Source organism: Leptodactylus fuscus, chromosome 2 (assembly GCF_031893055.1).
Source record: "Leptodactylus fuscus isolate aLepFus1 chromosome 2, aLepFus1.hap2, whole genome shotgun sequence".
In the NCBI taxonomy this organism is placed as follows: Eukaryota; Metazoa; Chordata; class Amphibia; order Anura; family Leptodactylidae; genus Leptodactylus; species Leptodactylus fuscus.
The window spans coordinates 78,294,471-78,314,473 of record NC_134266.1 but is presented as its reverse complement, the minus strand read 5'-3'; the positions used below and the strand labels follow the sequence as shown (position 1 = coordinate 78,314,473).

At 40.6% G+C, this 20,003-nt stretch overlaps 1 protein-coding gene across 2 annotated transcripts in view; it reads left to right on the top strand.

Annotated features, from left to right (window-relative positions):
* Positions 1-20,003, top strand: part of KCND3 (potassium voltage-gated channel subfamily D member 3) — a 362,523-nt gene that overhangs the window by 17,776 nt on the left and 324,744 nt on the right. For both annotated transcript variants that reach the window (XM_075264056.1, XM_075264055.1), the window contains exon 3: positions 7,205-8,377. In XM_075264056.1, the coding sequence (XP_075120157.1) occupies positions 7,272-8,377 (1,106 nt within the window). In that variant the 5' untranslated portion in view covers positions 7,205-7,271. The remainder of the gene's footprint in view (positions 1-7,204; positions 8,378-20,003) is intronic.

Sequence of the window (20,003 nt, the reverse complement as noted above, 5' to 3'; positions counted from 1 at the left end):
AGGTAAGTGACTGGGTGCTCTTCACCACCCACCATTTTGGACAGCACTGCATCTAACCCCACATCAGAGGTGTCAGTTTATACCACAAATTTTTTTGTGAAGTTAGGTGTTACCCAAACCGGATGTTTGCAGAGGACTGAATTCAACTCCTGGAATGCCCCCTCAGCCTGTTCACTCCACTTGATCATTATGAAACGTGTTCCTTTAGTCAGTCGGGTCTGTCAGTGGGGCTGCAATAGTCGTAAAGTTTGGGATGAACCTGCGATAGTAACCGACAATACCCAGAAAAGCTCTCACTTGCTTCTTATTCAAGTGTTGGGACCAATTTTGAATGGCCTCTACTTTGTTAACCTGGGGTTTTATTATCCCCCTTCCTATTGTGTACCCCAAATACTGGACTACTTCAAAGCCCAAAGCGATCAGCTTAATGGCTAAGAATTATTTGCACCTGAGGAAGGGCGAAGCTTATGCCTGAAACGCGTTGTGCTTTAAATCGTTCAATAAAGTTGTTGTTCTTCTCACCTGTGGTGCGCGGTTTCCTCTTCACTGGCTCATCCATTCTTGATCCAGTGTTTGTCCTTTGCCGCTTGTTTTTACACCCGTGAGGTGCTTGGAACCTTGAAGCTCCAATACAGAAAGGGAACCTCTGTTAATCGTTCCCGATTGTGTCATTCACAACTTCAAAAGGTGAGCCTAATTTTACATCATTGCTGTCTTTTACAATACTACTCTACGGGCCGCTCGGTGTCTCTCTTGCTTTTGTTTTTGAGACATGTTCCATCACATGGGTACACTCAGACAACAAAGAAAACACATCACTATTTCTTTGTGCCAACTCTTTTGTTTCTTGTTTCTGGTTTCTCCTATTTGTACCTCGGGTGTAGCCTTACCAGGAATATTTACCCCTTCAGTAATAATCTTGCCAGGTGTATCCACCACTTTCAAGGTTTCTCTGTCCTTCCAGAGTTTTAGTAAATTTACATGGTAGATTTGTTCGGATTTTCTCTTGCCCGACTAGTACACCTTATAATTTACTTCCCCCAATCTTTCAATAATTTCATATGGCCCTTACCATTTTGGCCAGAGATGTAAGTTCTACCATAGGAACCAACACCCGATCACTTAGACTAAAGGTTCTAAGTTTAGCCGTTCTGTTATAGACACGGCTCTGGTACATTTGGGCCTGCTCCATATGCTCCTTTACAATGGGCATTACTGCTGCAATTCTGTCCTGCATGAGGGTAATATGTTCAATTACACTACAGTAAGGAGTTTGCTCTTGTTCCCATGTTTCCTTGGCTATGTCTAGGAGACCATGTGGGTGTCTACCATACACCAACTCAAACAGGGAAAAGCCTGTGGAGGTACCTCCCGGATTGCAAACATTAAATAGGGCAGTAGGCAAGCCCAATCTTTGCCGTCCTTGCTAACCACCCTTTTTAACATGCCCTTAAGGGTTTTATTGAACCTGTCCACTAGGCCACCTGTCTGGGGGTGATACATAGAAGTACGCATGTATTTAATTTGCAGGAGCTTGCACATCTCTTTCATTACCTTGGCCATAAAAGGAGTCCCTTGGTCACTCAGGATCTCCTTGGGCATACCTGTCCGAGAGAACATATAAAAGAGCTCCATGGCAATTAACTTAGCCAAAGTATTCTTCAAGGGTACAGCCTCAGGGTATCGTGTAGCATAATCTAACACCGCTAGTATATTGTATACTGATGACCCCTAGCAGACTTTATAAGAGGACCTACCAGGTCCAAGACCACACTCAAACGGTACCTCTATAATGAGCAGGAGTACCAAAGGACTCCTAAAGTGTGACACAGGAGCAGTTAGCTGACACTTTGGGCAGGAGTTACAATACTCTTGAATATGTTTATCAACACCCGGCCGATAGAAATGCTGTAGAATGTGATCTCTGGTCTTTTTGTAACCCAGGTGTCCTCCTAACACATGCTCATGTGCCAAATCTAACACTACCCTTTGATCTGGCTGGGGAACCACCAATTGTTCAACAATTTCTCCCCTTATCTGGGTTACTCTATACATCAAGTCCTGGTTCATGGACATATAAGAGAACTCCTTATCAGCCCCTGGATACTGGGGTTCACCATTTACCTCCTTTACATTTTCTCTGGCATGAGACAGATTAGGATCTCTCATTTGAGCAGTTCCAAAGTTGTCATGGGATACCTCGAGCTACGGCATTTCAGGAACTCCCTCCTGACCTTCAGTATCACCAGATAACACAGACAGGGGAAAGTTATTACCATCTTGGGTCACCCCTACAGCTGGTGCTTCTTTGTCAGGATCAAAAGGTTCAGGGTTAGCCTTAGGCAATTCATCACCAACATTTACATTTTCAGGACATGGTAAATTCTGCTTTTTCCACATTTCCCAAAACAGAGGAAAATCTCTCCATATAATCACACTATGGATCAGGGACCTTACCATGCCCACTTTGTGAGAGGTGGTGCTAGAGGTAGTTATTATGGTGATCTCTGCTGCAGGATACTCCCTAGTTTCACCATGTATACACAAGACCCCAATAGTTTGTCCATTGTATAGTGCAGGGTTGACTACATCATGGTGTTACCAAGCTTACAGAGTCCAGGAGAACCAGTACAGCATGTTCTGCTACAGTCATAGTGCACATTTGTGGTTCAGTCACATTTTCTGCTGAACAAGCAGGTTGAGCAAACAGGGAGACCCACCTGGAACTGCTGCAGTCCATGGGCTTAGTCGTCAGGGGACATTTCATGGCACCGCTAATACCTGAGGCAATACGGATCTCCATTTTGTGGCCTGGGCTTAACAGTCTCAATCCCAGCTGCATATTCCCCCTCTGAGCATCCTCCCTTCACAACCTTTCTGACCCCCACAGTAGTCGGTACAGTCTTACCCGTCTTGGGGTTAGTAGATTTGGGAGACGCCTGCAGTAGCTCCTTAGCCTCCTTTTCACACAGGTCATAGTAGGCATTCTGAGAAAAGGTGCCAGTACATCGGCCCACTGATCTGTAGGCAGTTTCTCTATTTCCGCAACGTTGTCTGTGGACGTCATCTTTTGTAGAGCACTCTGAAAAGCAGCTTGTGCAGTGGTCTGTAGCCTCTGGGTCTCTCTTGCACCAGCAAATTCTCCTGTTGTAATCTGGTCAACGGTCATTCTAATCTTAGTGGTCCCTCATCCTCCACCATATGTGGGGAAGTTAGCTTAGTAGTGGTGCAGACCCAAAAAGTCAAGACAGGGACACAAACTATACAGAAAACTGGTTTATTTACAAATAAACAAAAACATAAAACAAATAAACTTGGCTACAGGCATAAAAAATACAAAACAAAACACAACCTTAACTTCAGGCAAAAACAAAACAAATACCTGCTCGTCTGAGCGCTAACTACACAGTAACAAAAATACTTCACTATACATGTGGCTAACCGTCAGCCACTAACTCCCAGGTTCTGCCCTTGTCTGCAGTATCAACAGCCTCTTATGGGTCACTAATGAGCCCAGAATCTACATCTGGGCTGAGGTCTACTCCTGATCCGCCCAGGACCATACATAAGTCAGGAACCTGGGGCAAATATACCTTGATTCCAGCACTTCGACTCTCACCTTCCCACAATATATATGTACAGTATATCTCCCAATGAAGCTAATAGGGGACTACACAATGAAAGACCAATTTCTGCATCTATTAGAATAAATGGACAACTTCATGGAGGCAGACTTCTAGCCTGTGGTAAAGGTTAGAATAATTTAAAGAATATAAGTATTACTACAGTACTTGGTAGAAAATTGCTTTTAGATCCCTAAAGTGTTACTTCTAAGGTGAGCAATACAGAAATTAAATGAGTTCAAGTGAATTCCCATGAGAACTTTGCCAGAAGATCCTACTATTATAATAAAAGCATGTTTCACATCCCATGTATTCATATCCATATACTTGATAAATGCCATTCAGCATGTTGATATTCCAGATGGTGACATTTGCATGTCCTGTCAAGGAATCTATTCTGTACTATGTGTAGATGGTGGATACTATATGGGATGGTGATTGTCAATGTCTGATCTGTTTGACTTTTAGGAGCTCACTTTAAAAAATAAAAAAAAAGGTTGAATCTGGCCTTGCCAGTATTGAAAAACAGTGTGTCTATTCCTGCTGTGAAGGAATATATATGGCAAGTTATCAAAATTGTGTGGTTTACCGCAGTTTATACAGTAATGTACATTCAATTACTGGGATGTCAAAACATATTTAGAATAACGGTATATCTGGAGAGAGAGCCTTAACCATTGAGGCCTGATCTCATTCTTTCGATCATATGGTGCATTGGAGCATCATAAATTAGTGATTTATTGGAATTTAACAGTCTATTGGGTATCTGTAGCTTAAAAGGCAACAGCACATTTAAGAGGAGCTGAGCAGATTGATATTAATTTTTGTTGTAAAAGATGCAACCTAACTAGTCATTTATTCATTTAAATTCCTCCCCTTTCTATACTTGCGAGCCAAGTAGGCGGTCCTACTCACTGATTGACAGCCTCCGCCCTATGGAAATTGTCAATCACTAAACAGAACCATCCACTGGACACAGAGTTATTCCCATCTTGACAAATTATGGTGAGGTGAGTATAATTGGCCAAAAGTCTCAAATACCAGGGAATAACTTAGGGTAAGTTCACACGGTGGAAAAGGTTTCCGCCATGTGACTTTTTTGCATATATAGATGTCAGTGGAACCGCACACTTAATGACTTTAGAGAATATGGGTGCTAGCAGTCAGAGAGTCCTGCGACTCATGTACAGTATAAACAAATGCTGCTGCACACCGTAAATAGGTGAAAGGGTGAAACAAATTTTTTTTTTTGGTACATTAATTTTTGGTACATAAACGCCATGCATTGATTTGACAAGCATAAAGAGAGTACTAGATCAATAAATGAACATAACGTTTCGGTCATTATGGACCTTTATCAGATCGGATCTAGTATACAGAAAGCAGAGTGCGCAGACGCCATGACCCTGCTGCGCACTCTGCTTTCTGTATACTAGATCCGATCTGATGAAGGTCCATAATGACCGAAACGTTATGTTCATTTATTGATCTAGTACTCTCTTTATGCTTGTCAAATCAATCCATGGCGTTTATGTACCAAAAATTAATGTACCAAAAAAAAAAATTTGTTTCACCCTTTCACCTATTTACGGTGTGCAGCAGCATTTGTTTATACTGTGACTTTTTTGCATGGCTAGCCACGATGGGATGCCGATGAAATGCATCATCATTCAGTACTGACATCCCGCTCCTGATTAGCCCTGGATGAATGGGCCTAATCTGGATTAAGACTCGAGCCGTGGACGCCATGGCTGACTCAGCTGAATCCGCGTGAAGAAAGGGCATGTTGCTTTTTTTTTCTCGCTAGCTGAAAAAAAATCGCTAGTGGGAAACAGCTGCTAGAGAATCTTATTGAAATAAATAGGAGGCGGTTTTTCAAGCAGAATTTTAGGCGGATTCCGCATCAAAGTCCACCTGCAAAAAACTCTGTGTGAACATACCCTTAAGGAACAGACAATTGGCGTTGCTCTACACTCTTTTCTTAACTCCCAGAGAGGTGAACGGGAGCTACAGAAAGTGGGTGGCACAGTTTTTAGTTATACTGTTTTCATTACTTTGGAACTATGAAAACAGTGTAGATCACCTATGCTATGCTGTTTCCATTGCTTTCATTCACTTCCATGGGAGTTATGGAAAAAGCATAAAGCAGCATTGCTCTCCTGTTTCCGAAAGCCTTGTCCTGGTGGTCGGAATTTCCAGTCAGTTATTCCCATCTTGGCCACGATTTACTGAGATAAAAACACCCTTTAAGTGCAAAATAAGAAAATGTTTAAATGAATAGGTTATTAGTAGAGATGAGCGAGTAGTATTCGATCAAGTAGGTATTCGATCGAATACTACGGTATTCAAAATATTCGTACTCAATCGAATACTACTAGCTATTCGCAGTAAATATTCGATTCAGAACCAGCGTTGATTGGCCGAATGCTATACAGTGTATAACATTCGGCAAATCAACATTGGTTCTGCAGTAGGCTCGTCCTTGCTAGTCGGAAGAGAGCTGGCAACTTGCTGTTACGAGGGAGCTGACTTTTTCACATAGGAATGAATAGACCAGCGTTGATTGGCCAGTGTACAGCATTCGGCCAATCAATGCTGGTTCTGCCGGAGGCTCGTCTGTGAGGAGGCGGAGTCTAAGATCGGACCATAGTAGTCTCCATTGTGGTCCGATTTTAGACTCCGCCTCCTCACAGACGAATCTCCGACAGAACCAGCGTTGATTGGCCGAATGCTGTACACTGGCCAATCAACTCTGGTCAATTCATTCCTATGAGAAAAAGTAAGCTCCCTCGTAACAGCAAGCTGCCAGCTCTCTTCTGATTAGCAAGGACGAGCCTGCTGCAGAACCAGCATTGATTTGCTGCAGGCTCGTCTTTGCTAGTTGGGAGAGCTGGCAGATTGCAGTTATGAGGGAGCTTACTTTTTATCAGCGCAACTGCAAGTGCTGTGCAGTTAAAGCGCACGGACCACATAGACTATATAAGTAAGTACTTCTAAGTAATAAAATAAGCATTTTTTCCCATAGACTATAATGGGATTCGATATTCGATCGAGTAATCGAATATTGAGGCTCTACTCAAAACGAATCTCGAATATTTCAATGTTCGCTCATCTCTAGTTATTAGTTATGCTAAATCTTTTCCCACAATACATGCCAAATTCAATCTGCTCATCTCCTTCTGTTCTATAACATGGTACTTGCATACTTGTATTTTCAACACGAAAAGGTTCCCTTTCAGCCTTAGTGGAAGTTTTGTGTTCACAATGCATATTATTCCATTATCTTCTGGAGATTTTAATCAATATAAGATTATTTAAAAGCAAGACCTATTGGCTTTCTGTGATTCTTGGAAATTAATAGAATAAATCAATATTTTCAGGGTCAGCTACAAAAATATTCTTGGGCACATATTAAGAGCTGACGGTTTTGAAGGTTAAGGGGAGAATAATGATTACCTAGTTATGCTTCTATGCTTTATGTTTTCCCTTGGTAGAAATATTACTTCATTTCAATGCAGGTTTTGAAATTTCAATATGACACTTATTGAGATGACATTGACTTTATTCATTTTCTTCTGCAGATGGTGTTGATCTAATATCAAGCTGGTTTTAAACGAACTGGAGCAGCCCATCGGACCTGGCTTCCTCATGGCTTCCGGGGTTGCAGCATGGCTGCCCTTTGCAAGGGCTGCTGCCATTGGTTGGATGCCAGTGGCCAACTGCCCCATGCCACTGGCCCCAGCTGACAAAAACAAAAGACAAGATGAACTTATAATACTCAATGTTAGTGGACGGCGGTTCCAAACCTGGCGAACAACCCTGGAAAGGTACCCAGACACCCTACTTGGAAGCACAGAGAAAGATTTCTTCTTCAATGAGGAGACCAAGGAATACTTTTTTGACCGTGACCCTGAAGTGTTCAGATGTATTCTAAACTTTTACAGAACTGGCAAGCTGCACTATCCCAGGTATGAGTGCATCTCGGCCTATGATGAAGAACTGGCTTTCTATGGCATATTACCTGAAATAATAGGTGACTGCTGCTACGAAGAATATAAAGACAGGAAAAGAGAGAATGCAGAAAGGCTAATGGATGACAATGAGTTTGAGAACAATCAAGAAGCCATGCCCTCCCTCACTTTGCGCCAGACTATGTGGCGAGCCTTTGAAAATCCCCACACCAGCACTTTAGCCTTAGTCTTCTACTATGTGACTGGCTTCTTTATTGCAGTGTCCGTGATCACCAACGTGGTTGAGACTGTTCCCTGTGGCACTGTGCCTGGAAATAAGGAGCTTCCCTGTGGTGAAAGATATGATGTAGCCTTCTTTTGCCTGGACACTGCCTGTGTCATGATTTTCACAGTTGAGTACCTCTTGAGACTTTTTGCAGCCCCAAGTCGATACAGATTCATGAGAAGTGTCATGAGTATCATCGATGTGGTAGCCATTATGCCATACTACATAGGCTTAGTCATGACCAACAATGAGGATGTGAGTGGCGCTTTTGTCACCCTGCGGGTTTTCCGGGTCTTCAGAATTTTCAAGTTCTCACGCCACTCCCAGGGTTTACGGATCCTTGGGTATACCCTGAAGAGCTGTGCCTCTGAACTGGGATTCCTCCTTTTCTCACTGACAATGGCAATCATTATCTTTGCCACTGTGATGTTTTATGCGGAAAAAGGGTCATCATCCAGCAAGTTCACTAGCATCCCTGCTTCGTTTTGGTATACCATTGTTACCATGACAACTCTGGGGTAAGTGTTCCACTTATTATATGCCTTTCGAAACGCTGTAGCCTATACCGTCCGCCTTGCTGTAGCCTTGGAACCCTTCATTTATTTCCTTCAGGTATATTACCATTCTTGTACATTGACATTTAATGACACTCCCTCGGGATTTCAAATGCATTTTCCTTTTCGCTAAGCTGCTTACACAGACACACAAAATCAATTAGAGGAGATAGGGCTGAAGTAAAACAACAGATTATAATTATGCGTATTCTTTGTGCGCACTTTACATCTACCTGCGTTCTCCATGAGCTAGCTGTTGATGAGATGAAGGTGACTTTTTATATTCCGTCTTGGGAGTCAGGGAGGTCTGTGTATACATTAAACACTATGTCATTAACTTGAATGAGAGGAACAACTGGCGTGATGAAGATTATCCCATTAACCTTATATGCACAGACATTAAAACGTAACAGGAAAAATGCAGCTTTGCCGTCTATCCCTGTGATTGGGGCTGTCTATAGCTATGAATAATCCTTTTATGTGCAAGAAATTCTTTCATACCCTTGATTTCTTCTTACGATTCCTGGCCTTTCTTTCTCATACTGTATTGCATACGAGTAGCATCACTTGTACAGATGAGTAGCTCAAGGATATCTGATCCTATTTTCAATGCTCAGGTTCAGTTTACTTCGAGATGTGTTCACAATAAAAGTAAATATTAAAGGAAAGGTTATGGATGAACTAGATCCTGTTTTTAATGATACAGATGCATCCATGCAAATCAGATCTCAGTTTTGATGGGGTTTTATAGAAGTTGGAATGTAAAAGTAGAAGGTCTTGTAAAATCCATTACATTACCGCAATACCAGTAAAACACGTAAATGCAATTTAAAGGGAACCAATCGCATTGAAAATACATTCAAGCGACTGATATACATATTTTTGGGAAAAGATTAAGAGTAACTAGCAATTTACTCATGTCAAGCGTTGTTCATTATGGCTTTAGGGCTAGTTCCCACGGGGACAAGGAGGCGGATTTTGACAGCAGATTTCGCCTCAAAATCCGCCTCCATACAATGGTGGTCTATGTAGAGGGCTTGAGTTTTTTTTTTACTCTAGCGTTTTTTTCCGCTAGGTGAAAAAAGAAGCAACATGACCTTTCTTCAGGCGTTTTCTGCCTGAAGAAGGCAATAGAAGTGAATGGAAAGCGAAAAACACACTGTTTTTTTCTGTGCGTTTTTTTGCGGCCCATTCCCCCTTTATGGGAGGGGGAAAACCGCCTAGCCTGCTCTATAAAATGCCATTGGCAGATTACATAACATTCTCAATGTGACAAATTACCTGTAAGTAACAAATGTAGCAACTTTAGGCCTTGATTTGTAGAAAGTATTTAGACTGAGTGCACTTGAGGTTTTTTGGTCTGGAATTTGACGTGGAGGCTGCCTCAGCTTCTGGTCCAAAATACGGGGAGCTGCAACTGGATGCCATTGCAGTGCACTGGCATTCATTTGCGCACTTCGCTCCAGATTAGGCTCAAATGAACGGGCCTAGTCGGGCCTAGTCGGGAGGAGGGAGTGTCTTCAGGCGGATTCGTGAGGTGACTCCGCCTGGAGAATGAACATGTCTGCTCTTTTTTTCCGGGAACCGGAACAAACAGCTCCTATGGGAGCCGTCATTTTGGTCAGGATATGAGGTACTGCTGGTATATAAAAGCAGACCCAGATACTACATTATTTCTAATACATAAGTACAGTGACCTCTGGGAAGTTCTCTTTTACCAGTGGCTACCATTGTATATGTTGGGTTATATTGGCTCTACTGTCTGAATTCATCACAATACTTTATAATCTTCTCTGGAAATCTGAACATCTCTAGCATTTCCATTAAGTTAGATGAAGAAATAGGTTGTTATATAATGAAAACAAAAAATACAGGGGCCACACGGTGGCTCAGTGGTTAGCACTGCAGCCTTGCAGTGCTGGAGTCCTGGTGTTAAAATCCCGCCATGGGCAAAAAAAAAAACATCTGTAAGGAGTTTGTATGTTCTCCCCGTGTTTGCATGGATTTCCATCCCATATTCCAAAAAAAGACATACTGATAGGGAAAAATGTACATTGTGAGTTCTATGTGGGGCTCACAATCTACATAAAAATAAAAAAAATAAATAAAAATACATGATATTGTATTCTCCAAATCTATGACTTAATAAATTTATTTTGAGCGTTTACCACTGCACCCGAGGCATCATAAGTAGTAAATGGGGGGCTAATACTGGGGTATTATCATGTAAGACAGATGAAGTCTGATGTGTTAATGTAAGTGGAACAATCCCTTGACTTGCCTGTTACACAAAGTCCACCGCACTTCATTGGTGGTAGTGGTCTCACTTATGTTAATATGTGGCTTTACAAGATAGTAGAATTGGTTGTCAGAAAGGATCATGTTCTTAACATGTGTTGCTATGCTTACATCCTATTCTAATAACCACTATTTCTGGCTGTCATGGCTGCTTCTTTACTGCTGTTACAAGATGAGGAGATTTGGGTTTGTGTGATCATTTTAAGCCCAATTTTCTTAATTAAAGAAGGCGGCCATTACTCATCCCTTTCTAGATTTTAAGTGTATTGTATTAAGTAGAGCAGGCCCTCAGGGTTCATTGCTATCTGATCAATGGAGATAAGCTTTATTCTGCGATATCACATCATATTTTCTCCCAAAGATCATTTCTTTTAAAATAGGGCAATGGGAAATTTGCCAACATATTCCTCAGAAAACTGCAGAGAGAAGCTGAGCAATACATTTTGTTATGTGACATTTGGGCTGCTCATTTCTCTTGTGCCTTCCTAACTTAGGTAGAAAGTATTCAGATGACTGATAAGATTTCTGAAAGTACATGATGTTAGGTCTCATTTTTTCTCTCTAATGAAATCCTTTATTCTTGGGTTTTTACAGATTTCAATTCATAGACCATTGCTATTCACCAGGAAGTATTGTAATGGTTTACCCTACAAAAGCAGGACTATTATACGTCTAAATATAACGTGCAATGAATATAATACGGGAAATGACTTACCTACAGGTTTTTAATGGTTCTCATTTGCTATATGGTAGCTTAGGTGATATCCTATATAAGAAACTGGTCAATTAGACTCAGGAAGAAGACTATATGCTTCTCGGGTTGACCCAGTAAAATGATGAGTCCCAGTGTCTTCATTATCCACCTTCATAAAAGACTTGAATGACTTGAAGGAAAAGAGAACCTGTCATGTTGAACATGGTATCTGATCTTTGGGCAGCCTGGTAGAGAATATAAGGAGCTGAGTAGATTAAGATATAGTTTTCCAGGAATATATACAGTATGACTTGTATTTACTAATTTACAGTAAATGTCTTCTGTTTCTATGCTTACCCCTCATTCACATCTGCGTTTGGTAATCCATTCGGTGAGTCCACATGGGGACCCCCCTGAAAGGAATACCAAATGCATTTGCAAGCGCTGTGCATTGAAAGCACACGGATCCCCATAGACTATAATGGGGTCCATGTGCTTGCCGCGAGATCTCCGAGTGAATATGCAGACAGGAAAGTACTTCACAATTTACTTTCCTCTCCACATGACTCGTGCGGAGATCCCACGGCAAGCTCACAGACGCCATTATAGTGTATGGGGTCCTTGTGCTTTTACTGCACACCACTTGCAAATGTGTTCGGTATTCCATTTGGGGGTCCCCGTGTGGACTCACCGAATAGATTACCAAATGCAGATGTGAACAAGGGGTTAGAAGTCCCATGGGTAGTCCTGCTCAGTGATCGAGAGCCTTCTGCGGTATACATAGATAGCTGTCCGTGACTATGATCGACCACCCACTGGACTGCTAAGCATAGAAAGAATGCAATGTATGCTTTATGGAATATTTTCTTATACCAATCTGATCAGCAGCTCCTGCTCTAAACCATACTGCCTATACATCAGACACAATGGTCATCATGAATGAAGGAATGCTTAGGAATTTGCATTTATTTTACTCAAATGCCCCAGTAAGTCTCGGTTTTGATAAAAGGGTTGAAATGATTGAGTTTGGCTTGTAATGGATTGAATAAAATAGCCTATTTGCCAAGTCAACCACTTACTATAGGTCCTTTTTCATGATAATACGTAGTTAGGAGTTGCGGTCACTAAGTAATGTGTGCTCTACAATGCTACTCTGGATCTGGCCATTTATGTTCATACAAAGTGACAGATATATGTGATCTGAGAGCTTATATGGTGGGGCTATCCTTGCTTGCCAAGATGAATCATCAAGAGCATCCAGAAAAGCTGTGTACTGAACCTCTGTCAGATAAATCAAGAAAAATGATGCCATCTTGTTATACACATTAGCTGACAAATGGTCCTTTACAGAGGTATAACTGAAAGCTCTTGGGTCCCATTGCAAAAAGAAAAACATAACAAGGCCCCTGCCTGTACTATTTTTAACGATGGTATCTTAATATATGGCCAAAGGACCTTTAGGCTCCCTGGGGCACCATGACATAAGTGCAACTGTTACCTCTGCACCTTCTCTACTTATGACCTGGTTATGGTAAGTTTTCTTAAGATTTCATAGGTTAATATTTTAAATAAATAGCTATAAGAACAATGATCGAATCAATATAACGCTGTGGATATCAATTGCATCCAGATTGTGACATGAGCAATACTTCATTTATACAGCAATACAAAGAATATAGGGACCAGTGGCGATTATCCATAAAGACACTGACTTCTTTTATCTGACCCTATTACCGAGCAGGTTCATTAACATCTTTAGACGATATTAGCAGACATTAATGCTATGAAATATTCAGTGCACATGTGCTTCTACACAACACATTTACTTACAGGTAGTTTCTTTGTAGAGAGTCCATTTCACAAGATGTAAATGTACATTTTCCTAATGAGAATCTGTGATGGCTGAGAGAGTCTTATGGTGCTTTTGGGAAAATGGACCACTAATGTCCATGGTTTTCATTAAGTCTGATACACGGTACTAGACTGCACTGTTCAGTATTATATAGAAGTTATTCTTGGCAAACATGCCGTAATGAGTTTCCATTATAGGACCTTTCATCTTATATAGTTGGGTCCATTGTAAATGGGAGCTCAATCATACGTGACTTGATGGATGAATGTACTGTAATAGTATTTTCTCACATGCATGAACATGTGTGAAATAACACAGCATTGTAACACATAACAGAGTAACCACATAACACATGCAGTACAAGTCTTGAAGGAGATTTCTAGCCTTTGGATAGGTCATCAATTTAGGATCTGTGGGGGTCCGACACTGGGAACCCTGTAGATCAGCTGTTCAAAGTGGCAGCCGTATTCCGATCTACTTTACAGGCCGCTTACAGGTCACGTTTACGTGAATGGGCTCAGCTAGATACCTAGATCAGCTGCTGCACAAATGTATGATTCAGTGCTTGGTAAAGGTAAGATCACATTCCATTCAGTAGGACACCAATGGACATCAGCGGCAATGGAGTGACTGATGCAGATAGAGCACCATTCACTCTAATGTATTTTTACTTTTCTGACAGACGAAAAGGTTGAGCATGCAGGACTTTTTCTTCCCTTACAAATATAAACATGCTGGCAAAAAATCTGCCGTCATGTTTCCTACATTGGAGTGAATGCCATATAGAGAATGTTCTGTCTACATCCTTGTCTATATTGCTAGTAGTGATTGTTCTCATCCTATGACTGAAGAGAGCAGTGGACATTTCTAACAGGGTTGTGGACGTCCCCTATGCAGGGCCATTATAACACAAATTTAGCCCTACCTACTTCTACTTTGACGCCACCTATCCATTTATTTTGTGCCCCCACGCAGTATAATGCACCTAAAGTCACCCTAACATGGTATGCCCCCCACATTATAATGTCCCATTCAATTGACCCTTGTTGCTTCCAGTTTTAATGTCCTACTCCAGCTGCTCGAGCTGTAAAACCCTGCTATATGTGTACATTATTATACATTACTTTTATTGTCTTTGTATCTTAGTATTAGGTTGGAGTTATATTGGAATCAATACACTGTCTACCAATAAGTATGTGGACACCTGTGGTAGAATAGAAAAACAACATTTCTTCATATTGAATAGTTGGTAGACCCCAGCAGATTCTTCCTTATGGATGGTATTGAGCGACACAATACTCCCGGATGGCTGGTGAAACTCCTGGTGTATGTGAGCCATCACTTGGGTGCGGTTTCTCTGGCCAGCACTCCTTGGTCTCTATCTACCAGTTTTGGGGGTCTGCTGACTCGGGGCACATTCTGACAATCACCGTTCACCTTCCACTTTGTAATCACATAGGTCACTGTCGATTTTGTAATTCAGTTCGCTTGCTATGTCCCTTAAGGATCGACCATTTACCCCACAATTTCTCCTTTCTTGAAATTGAACAACTCTGCACTTCGTGGCATCTTGCATGCGACTAATACCAATGCACTAATGCCAATGCTGTTTCCTATATAACGGCGGAAGGCGTGATGTACATCACAACCTCAGATATCTTCATTTGCATGGGTATCCAAATACTTATTGGTAGACAGTAGTGTATGACATTTCCATTGCTAATAAGATGTTCTGTCAACACAGTACATGAGAAAGTAGGTATCGTACTTGTTACTAGTAGTTTGAAAATGCTGTTCTACTTGGTGAAGGGTTTGGGGAGGAAATACACAATGTAGAGATTAATATAACAGTAAAAAAAATGTAGAACTCATTCACCGATATATAAGTTTTCTCTAGAGAGTTCCTTTATGATTCCAATGAATGTACACTTGTTGGAAAAGCCTATCCTTTTACTGGGAAGGAAATTCTGATCTTACACTGATTGTCTCTGTGCAACTATAGTGGATTACCCAACTTCACAAGCCTTTAGGTGCCCACATTGCTCATTGAGAATCAGCCAAAATAATGAGCATTACAGACTTGGAATATTTAGTTTTTCACTACTAATACAAAAGACATGCAGTGTTTGGTATGCTGACTCCTTAGGTGTCTTGTGTGGCTTGCATCAGGACCCTTGCCTTAGCACGATTCACAATTACAAGGTCCTGAAGTCTTTCATGCTATTTATACCAGTATATGGTGCCATTTATATCCTATACGTGAATACTATATAGCCTGTTTTTCCTTTGTAGAAGGTTCCTCCTTATTTCTCATTTCATTCAGCGTGCTCACGTTTAAAATGTGAAATGACTTGCAAATGTTATGTCTGTTTACAGTATCAAATCTACTATTCAGAAAATATTTAATAATTCATAAGTAACAATTCACTCTCGCTGTTGTTTTCTGCTCCTTTTGCCTATGTGAAATCCTTTGACACGTTTTAATTTAGAGCTCGGTTGACATGAAAATGGCGGGGCTCTCTTCACCTTTGTGATTGTTTTCAGTGGAAGCAATCCATAGATATAACATATTGTATGTAAAAAAGATTTAGTGAATATATAATACATGTTCATCAAGCTCAACTTCCATGGTAGTAGTTACCCTCAATGACAACTATAGTGTAGATATACAACTTAGGTAGCTATTATGTGTCACGCACATGGCAGAAACACACCCAGTCCCTAAGGCTTTGTACTATGCTGTGCTGCGATATTGATAATGCAATTGCTATGTCTTGATACAACATCTTACTTAAGTGACAATGCTTCTAGGGGAGATTATCTCTTTAATACTTCATCCAATGGAACATGACATGATATGATACATGTAGAGTTATGATATGACCTCATGTTCTTCTATGGTGTCATCCAAAACAGAGATGGTAATACAGATTTGATTTGTGCATGAGAATGATTGATATTCCAAGACTTGGGCAAGAGAAACAACCCCCTAGTATTATGTACAATGATGGTAGCTTTTTGTAGTACTGTGTCCAACCATGTGGTACGATGGCAGTCTGAGGGCCCCTTCACACGGCGTATACGCTCACTGCTTTGGAGCGTGTAAACGTTCCGTAGCAGCGGCGTCTAAAGCACTTCCCATTGTTTTCTATGGGAGCCGGCAGACGCGCGCTCCCCATAGAAATGAATGGAAAAAGCAGTCCATTCATTTCTATGGCGAGCGCGCGTATGCCGGCTCCCATAGAAATCAATGCGATCTGCTTTTAGACGCCGCTGCTACGGAACGTTTACACGCTCCAAAGCAGTGAGCGTATACGCCGTGTGAAGGGGCCCTCATGATTCCTTAATCTCAAGGGCCCAGATATGACTGTTATACTTAAACATATGTTATGTCTTAAAATGCAACCTCATTGTACATAGAAGTTCCTTATGTGCAGAGTCACTATGTATTATACCCAGTCAAGTGGCCACAATTTGTATGTGACTGTCAGCAAATACATTCAGGCAGAAGTGGTGAATTATTTCAATGTCTGTATTCCGGTAGTCTTATTGTAACTGTGCATGAGTATGTAATATTTAGGGTCATGAGGAATAATATGTCTCCTTATGGAAGCTCCTTGAGCCGGTGTACCAAATCTTAAAGGTCCGTGCATGCTCTGGTAGAAGTTCTGCGGAAGAATATGCAGATTAATTTGCCTTAATGGCAAAAGGAAGACTGTGCCTCTAGCTCTACCTTATGCAAAGTAGCTTCTTATAAGTCAGTGCACATTTTTCAAGAAGCTTTGTGACATAACTTGGGTTATAAGGCAAAATAGAAAATGTTCTTCCATATGGAAAACACCCATCCACAGACAGCTGTTTCAGGAGACCATTAATATGGGTCACAAAGTGGTACTATGTCCTGTGGAGACTGCCTTAGAAGGCCATCTTTATTGGTGTATAGAGTCTTAAAGGCCGTGCCTACTATATTAGGATCTCATATATAGTACATGTGCCTTTGTTTTAATTTATAGTTTTCTGCTTAAGGAACAGCAAATATGGAAAGAACCACTAATAGCCAGGACTCGGCTGAGAAGGAGAATTTGGGAAATCTAATCTCAGGATCAGAAATGAACCCAACAATCAGTTCCTATGGCAAAAAAAAATCCTTTGAAATGTTTATAATGGCTAACTTAGCTACAACAACATCCAAAACATCCTAAGAACACAAAGCTAATTATCTAATAGCTAAATAATGAAGCTTCCTATTTTCTACATAATTTTTTTGATACACTACAGCGCAGAATTGTGTAATTGTATTAAATCAGGGTCCATTCATTAAACATTACTATATATAGTATTGAGTCAACCCATTCGTCATTCAGATTTAGACTTTATAGCCCACCGTCGATTCAGGATATAATGTCAGACGGCAGCCATGGCTTTCCACCAGGCTATACTCTTAAACCACTGAATCCAAAGGAGAATCCACATTAATTTCAGCTGGATTTTGATCTCTCGAATCAACAGCTGTAGAGCCCAGATAAGTGGAATGAAACATGGATATTCAGTTTCTGAGGCTGAACATCATTCTGTGCTCTGCATCCAGTAATTGCCTTATCTCCATAAAGTCATTGCAGTCAAGTAAAAGGCTAAAATCTGCGTAAAGAATATTACAGTACCTTATCATTTCAGAGCCTTTAGGAAAGAAGAAATGGCTTAATAGACGTGCATGCTGCTGACACATAAGCTGTATTATAAAATTAATGTAAGTCCTGTTTGCTGTATAATTCATAAAACTTCACAAGTTATACTATTGTATTTCTTCAGGAAAATAAACAGGAGATAATCCCCAAATCACCTGATCTGAGTTTGACAGTTCCCACATGGAATCAGCTTAATGCATCCGTAACATTGTAGGTAGCTGATAAAATGGATGTACCAATTAACGGCTGCCTGCCACGGAACATCTAAAGGAATTCATCCAGTCTCAGGCATATGAAGACTTGGGGTGCGATATGTAATAATGCCACTTGCTATGGAGAGCCAGTCACATTTGTTATTACCATTTTAACCACTTAATAACCAAGCTTGCTTGTTACTTAATGGTCAAGCTATTTCATTTTTTCACCCTTGTATTCCAATCAAGAGCTATATTTTTTCTATACGTTGTATGGACCTATCTTTTTCTACAGCTTGTTTTCTGTTGAGCAAATTGTATTTTCAGTGACACAATTTTAGAATATCTATAATGGTGAAGGTTTACTAAGATAATGCGCAATTAATTTGCACTAAAAACTGCCTAAAATATCTTGTGCAATGTTTATCAAGGGGTTTAGATGCTTTTTAGACACTTTTATGAAAAGTGGCATGGCTTCATGGGAAAGGATAACCAATTGTGCGTAGACTTGGGCTCGGTTCACATCTGCGTTCGGTATTCTGTTTGGGGTGTCCACTTGGGGACCCCCAAACCTATACACATTAAAAAGCAATTAGCTAAGAAACCACACGAACACCATAGACTATAATGGAGGCCATGTGGTTTCCACACGAGACATGCAGAGAGAAAAGTGCTGCTCGCAGTACTTTTCTCTTGCATGATTCATGCGGACAACACACAGAAACCACATGGACCACGTTATAGTCTGTGGGGTCCATGTGGTTTCTTAGCAATCTTCTTTTTAATACATAAAGGTTTCCGTTCGGGGGGTTTCCAATGACAGCCATATACAAGATATCCATCTAGAAGCAGTTCTGCTCCTATTCAAGTGACTGAGAGCAGAGAAATACTTCCCTGGCGCCTCTGCTACAGTGTTTTTCTCTAAACAGCTTCCGACTCTGTACACTGCAATGGTGGTGCCGGAGAACTACAGCTCTCATTCACATAACAGGAGCAGAGCTATGTATACTCTTACAGCAGCTGAATCAGCTGATCAGACCCCTATTGATTAGATATTGATGACTTATTCTGTGTATAGCTCACCAGTATCCATTACCTGTGGGATTTTGGACAGATTCTTAAACATTAAGTAAAAATAACAAGATAAATGTATTCTTTTGGCCAGTATGACAGTTGTCAATGTGAAATCTCAGACATTTACAAAGCATATATAACATAAATGGTTAAAGTATTTCCATTCAACATATAATATCATACCAAAATCTGTTCTGACTTATGATCCATAGAAGAAACTCTTCTGCTAATTATCTTATATCTGTCAGACTAAGGCTATGTATGTAAAATGTAACTTTCCATTACATTATTACATTACAAAAGCTATAAGAAGCCCATGCATTTTTTATTTCTTCGAGTGTCACTGTCTAGGTGTTATCATTAGGTTTGTTGCTTGGCAACTGGATGAGGTTTTCATTTATTCCTTTGTTTGCAATCTTAAACACATGTTTCTCGCTGCATGGAAAATAGTTTTAATCTGGGATCAAAATACAGAATATTCTCAACCCTAGTAATTTTGTTGCATTTAATTGAAGATCTGGATTTTTATGTAAAATGCATAAAATATGTTATGTGCAATGTATTTATAAGGGTAAAATGGCACAACAATATGCCCAGCCAGAGTTGATGATAAAAACCTGGTCCTGGGGCATATGTGTGACCACCAAATTGTCAGATCGATACAGGACATGACACTGAGAGGACATTAGATCACTTTACCAACTATCTGATGAGGTTAAACTCAAAGCTAGCCAAATACATTAGGGTCCATTCACTCTGAGTTTTTTTTACAAGGATTTTGGCAAGGATAAAA